General features: G+C 25.2%; 1 protein-coding gene across 1 annotated transcript; it reads left to right on the top strand.

Annotated features, from left to right (window-relative positions):
* Positions 1 to 239: 239 nt before the first annotated feature.
* On the top strand, positions 240 to 6,656 carry ENU1_006660 (FKBP-rapamycin associated protein (FRAP), putative; the record flags this gene model as incomplete). The annotated part of the gene is made up of 1 exon (XM_008856558.1): positions 240 to 6,656. A coding segment is annotated over one exon (6,417 nt), but the record flags the coding sequence as incomplete, so codon positions are not given.
* Between the last annotated feature and the right edge of the window lie 32 nt (positions 6,657 to 6,688).

The following is a 6,688-nucleotide window of genomic DNA, read 5'->3' as shown; positions in this document are numbered from 1 at the left end:
AAGAAAAAGAGAAAAAAGAAAAAGAGAGAAAAAGAAAAAGAGTAAAAACTCCAAATAAAAATATTTCATGTCATCAACAGATTGGCAGGCAAAGTTAAATGGTTTTATTGATGATTTAATAGAGTGTAAGTTTGAAATTTTTATAGAAAAGAAAGAAGAAAAAACAAGTACTTAAGAAAGGTAGAACAAAAGAGCAAAGAGAATTAAAAGCTGAAGGATTAAAAAGTTTTTTCATGACGATGTCAAGTGAATTTCATGGAGAAGCTGATTCTACATTTATTGAGTTAATTAAATACTGTTTCAAAGAACGATTACAAAATAATACAATGACAGGAGAAGGACCTACAATAAAAGTACAAATGGGAATGTTAAGGGTAATTGATATTATATTAAAAAGTGATTTTGGGGAAATGTTCTGTAAAGAAGTATGTAAAGATGCATTAAATCAATTAATTAAAACAAAAGACAAAGAAGTTATGAAAAAAACAGCAAAATATATTGGAAAGATTATAAGATATAATCTTCATGATTATATTGAACAAGAATTAAAATATATTTCAGTTTCAGTTGGAAATAATCCAAAAAGTGGAATAGGAGCAATAAGTAACAGTAATAGTAATAATAATAGTTATGAAGAATTAAGTGTGTTAGCAAAAGTCATGGTATTAAGGGAAATCATTGTTAATGCACCTTCAACATGTTATACATCGAAAAAAGATATAGTTTCAATTATTACAGAAGGGTTTAAAGAAAGGGATTATGAAACGAGAAAACAAGCGAATATTGCATTAGATGAATATTTAAAGAATGAAAAAGATAAAATACGATTTGAATATTTATATGCATCAGCATTGAATGAATTTAAAAGAGAAAATCTTACAGAAAGTAATGAAGAAACAAACCATGGAGTTGTATTAATGAGAATTACTATATTAAAAAATTTCAAAGAAACTAGTGATAAAATTAATTATTATGAAGTACTTTCTGATTTATTATATTTAATACTGAATTGTAAATCACAAACGATAAGAAATAGTTCAATTCTTTCACTTAGTGATATGTGTAAAATTGATCCAGAAAAATTTAGTCCAAAAGAAGCACCAATAGGATTTACAAAAGAAGGGTTTATTTGTAAAAGTGAAAAAAGAAATAGTAGAATGATGGGAAGAAGAACAGGAGGAACAAGTAATTCTAAAGAATTAAAAATGTTTATAGGATTAAATGAAAATGATATGAAATTTATTTCGAATGAAATCCCATCATTTTATAATGTTATGAAAGCACTTTTAATATGTTTTAGAAATGGAATAGAAAAACCAAGTGTACTTAAAGTTATGGGAGATTTTTGTGAATATATTCCAAATCAAATTAAAAGATATTTTACAATAGAAGGATTAAATTTAATTAATAAAACGGAATTTGAATCAATCAAAAAATTAAAGAATGAAAAAGAAAGAAAAGATATGGTATATGGAATATTTTATTGTCTTAGTAAAATTATTAAATATTTAAAAGGAGAAGAAGAAAAAAATGGAGGAATTGAAAAAGGAATAGAAGAAACAAAAGAATCAAATAATAAATCGAATGAAATTTATACAATATTTTATAAAGTATATTCAGATATTCATGAATGTGGATTTAATCCATATCTTGTTGAATTACTCAAAACATTATTTGAATCATTTCCACAAACAAAAAAACAATATCAAGATATTTTAATTAAAATGATTCGATCAGTTTTATTTCCTGATCATACAAGACCAGTATCAGTAATTCCAATTATTCAATTTAATCCACATGAATTAACTATTTTAGCACTTCAAACATTATATTCATTTGAATTTGAAGAAGAAGTCTCACAAAATATTATTCCATTAATTAAAGAAACTATTCTTCAATTTATTGATAGTGAAGATATTGAAATAAGAAAAGAAGTAGCATGTTTAGGAAAAGTTCTTTTACCAAAGAATTGTAAAGAAGAAGATATTCATAGATATGATATTGGACAAGTAGTACAAATTTTATTAACACATGGACTTAGTGATTTAGATAGTAGAATTAGATATTCTATTATGTCAAGTTTTGATGAAAGATTTGATTATTATTTATCACAAGCAATGAATATTCAAAAATTATTTATTGGAATGAACGATGAAAGCTTTAAAGTGAGAGAACAAGTTATTTGTGTTATTTGTAGATTAACATCATATAATTATATGTATATTATACCATCATTTAGAAAAATTGTAATTCAACTTGTTTCACAATTAAGACATGGAGTAGAAATATTAAGTGTAGAAGAATCAACAATATTAATAGGAGATGTTATTAAAACAAGTGGGTCATTAATTTTACCATATAGTGAATCAATTATTGAAGTACTTATGCCTAAATTAACAGATGAACTTCTTGCAAATTCAACATCATTAAAAAGAAATTTACTTATTGCAATAACTGAATTAATTAGTCTTGGAAATATTGAAGAAAAATATATACATCAAACATTAGATGCTATAGTTTCTATTTTACATCAAAAAGGAACATCAAATCAAAAAACTGAATTAAGATTAACAGCATTAGAAAGTATTACTAAATTAGTTAGAAGTACAGAAGTTGCAATTGGATTATATCAACAATATCCAGAAATGGTAGAAATATTAATGGAAATAATGATTAATGAAAGATCTCCCCAAATTAAAACAGCAATGGTTAGTGTTATTGGAGTATTAGGAGCATTAGATCCACTTCAATATAGACAACATACAAACACAGAAATAGTTGAAGTTGAAGTTGATGAAAGTGCTGAATTACAAATTCCTATGTTATCGAATCAGCCAGATGAATATTATGCATGGACAATTATTTCTACATTAACTAAATTATTAAAAGATAATACAATGATGTCAATTCATGTTTCATGTATTAATACAATAGGAAATACATTAAAAATGATGAATAAAAATCAACACCAATTATTTTATCCACTTGTATCATATATATTTTCAACATATGTTAATGTATTTAAAACATGTCCAACAAGTATAAGACCAGATGTTATTAAAGGAATAGGAACAATTTTACCATTAGGAGATAAAACAATACGAGACACATATTTACCAAAATTAATAGGATTAATAAAAGAATATTGGGATGGAAATATACTTGGAGAAGCATGTGCATTTTGTCATGAAGCAGCATCAAGTATTAAAGATGAATTTAAACAATATCTTCCAACAATTATTCCAATATTACTTAGTGAATTAACGAAATTAAAATATAGTAAAAAAGAAGATGATAGTAAAGTAAAAGCACCAATGATACTCAAATGCTTTTTAACATTTGCAGAAAGATTAAATATAGATGATAGTTTATATATAATTATTCCAGTCTTTTTAGAATTACTTGGAGAACAAGTTAGTGTTGGATTAAGACAAAGTATAATGCAATATATTTTTAGATTTTTTACATGTGTTAATATCGGGGAATATGCAGGAAGAATTATATTTACGACTTCAAGACTTATTGGAAATGAAGAATTAAGTGATAGTGTAGTTATGGGATTATCAACGTTAGCAACGAAATTAGGAGCACAATACTTTGTATTTCATCCAGTTGTTAGAGCAGCAATTGGGGAACATCCATGTAAGTCAGGAATAGTATTAGAAGAAAGTATTGAAAAGATTAGAAAAAGTATTTCCATAAGTAGTAAAGGAGGGAATGGAGGAATAAATGGAGGAAGAGGAAGTGGAGAACAAACAAGAATAATAAGTGGAAGTGAAGGGAATGAAGAAATTAATAAAACGGAAGAGAAAAAGAAAGAAAATTACAGGAAAATTATGGCAGTATGGGATTCATGTACACAAAGATCAAAAAAAGAAGAATGGAGTGATTGGGTAGAAAAAATCTCATTAGTATTTTTAAAATCAAATCCATCAAGAATATTAAGTAGATGTGAAGATATTGCAAACAATAGTAATTCAACAGTTGCACGAGATTTATTTAATTGCACATTTTATTCAGTTTATATTGCACAAGACCAAAAACAACGAAATGAATTAATTCAAAAAATGAAAATTGCATTAACACAACCAACAATTACACATGAAGCAGTATCATTAATATTAAATTTAGCAGAATTTCTTGAACATGAAGGACTTATTGAACCAATGATAGAATTTGGAGATAAAGCAAAAGCAATTGGAGCATATGCAAAAGCACTTCATTATAAAGAAATTGAATTTAAAGGACTTAAAAATAAAGAGAGTCAAGTAAGAAGAAATACACTTGGAGAAGAAGAAACTACGGAAGAACAAGCCATATTTGAAGAATTGATTGGACTTAATAATCAATTACAAAGACAAGATGCAGCAAGTGGATTAATTCAAATGGCAGAAAAACAAAATCAAATGAAATTAAATTCCACATGGTATGCCAAATTAGGAATGTGGCATAAAGCATTAAATAAATTAGAAGAAGAAAGTAAAAAAGAAGAAGTTAAAATGACATGTTTATATGAAATGGGAGATTGGGAAGCATTAGATGAAGTAGCAAGTACATTTTGGGATGAAGAAAATAAAAAATGGAAATTAAATGAAAAAGAAATTAAAAAAATGGGAAGTATGGTTGCAGCGTCATCATTTTATTTAGATAAATGGGAAAGACTCAAAGCAATAATAGAAACACCAACATTTAAAAAAGTTGAAGGATTTGAAGGAACGATTTATAATATAATTATAAGTATTCATTTAATTGATGAAATAGATAAAAAACAAGGAATTGGAGAAAGTGAAAAAATTGAAATGAGAGAAAAAGAAATTGAAAAAGTAAAAAGAATTATTGAGAATAATCAAAAACAATTAGGAAATGAATTTAGTGTATTAGCAACTGAAGGATATGAAAGAATATATGGAGCATTGACAAAAGCAGAAATGATTACGGAATTAGAGGAAATTATAGAAATGAAAAAGAAAAAAAGTAGTATAAATAAAGAAATAGTAATGAAAGGATGGAATGAAAGATTAATGAAATCACACAAAGATATTAAAACATGGCAAAAAATATTAAAAATGAGAGAAATAATTAGTACAAAACATGAAAATATTAAAAGTTGGATTAGTTTTACAGGAATGATAGATAAAATGGGAGAAGAAGGACTTGCATTTAAAGCATTAAATAAAATAGCAGGACATAAAATAGAAGGTAAAATAGAAGCATTACCAAAAGATAATTTTGAAGTAGGAGTAAAATATTTAAAATTAATGTGGAAAGGTACAAAAGATATTAAAGAAAAAGAAAATATGTATCAATTGTTAGAAGAATATAAAGAAGTTATTAATAAAAATAGTGAAAATAAAGAAGTTAAATCACAAGTTTATTCACAACTTGGAGAATGGAAATTAAATATTTCACAAAATAAAAAAGAATTTAATAAAGAAAATATCGAAATTATTTTAAAACATTATCAAGAAACAATTAAATTAAATAAAGATAATTATAAATATTGGCATAGATGGGCATTAATAAATTTTGAAGTAGTTAATTATTATGAAAATACAAAAAAGAAATCAAAAGATGAAATTAATATAATTAGAAGAAATATTAAAGAAATTGAAAATAATAACAAAGAAGAAAATAACAAAGAAAAGAAAATTCAAATAGAAGAAGATAAAATAGAAGAAATAATTAAAAAAACAAGAAAAGATGAAAGAGAAATGGTTACATATATTGAAACCACAGTAAAAGCATTTGTTCAATCATTAATTTTAAGTAATAATAAACAAACATTACAAGATACATTAAGATTATTAACAATATTATTTAAATTTGGGAAATACTATGAAGTTGAACATGCAATATCAAGTGGAATTAATGAATTACCTATTGAAATATGGCTACATGTTGTTCCCCAAATTATAGCAAGAATTCAATCAGAAGTAGGATCAGTTAGAAGAGTTACAAAAGAATTATTAACAATTATTGGTAAGGCACATCCACAAGCTATTGTTTATGCATTAACAGTAGCATCTAAATCACCAAATAAAGATAGAAAAGATGTTGCAATATCTATTATTGAAAAAATTAAAAAAGAAAGTGGACATCTTGTTCAACAAGCAATGTTAGTTAGTGAAGAACTTGTTGGAGCAGCAATAATTCCATATGAAATGTGGAAAGAAGCTATTGAATTAGCTTCAAAAGAATTTTATATTAATAAAAACTTTAAACAAATGATGGAAGTATTAAAACCATTAATGAAAAAGTTAGAAAAACCAAATACACCAAGAGATGAATCATTTAGACTAATTTATGGGAAAGAACTTAAAGAAGCATTTGAATATTGTTTAAGATATGAAAAAGAATATAAAGAAGGAGAAGAAATTCAATATATAGATGACTTAGCAATAGCATGGGAAATATATTCAAGAATTTATAATAGACTAAATAATACAATTAATAAAATTAGTAGATTAGAATTATCATTAATTGCACCTAGACTATCTGAAGCACATGATCTTGACATTGCAGTTCCAGGAACATACAAAGCTAATTCGGGAATAATTACTATTAAATCAATATATCCTATCCTAGAAGTAATTCCATCAAAACAAAGACCAAGAAAATTAACTATAATAGGATCAAATGGAAAAGAATATCAATATGTTTTAAAAGGACATGAAGATTTAAGACAAGA

Source organism: Entamoeba nuttalli, assembly GCF_000257125.1.
Source record: "Entamoeba nuttalli P19 unplaced genomic scaffold asmbl_2044, whole genome shotgun sequence".
Classification (NCBI taxonomy): domain Eukaryota; phylum Evosea; order Mastigamoebida; family Endamoebidae; genus Entamoeba; species Entamoeba nuttalli.
This window is presented reverse-complemented; position numbering and strand designations above follow the sequence as displayed.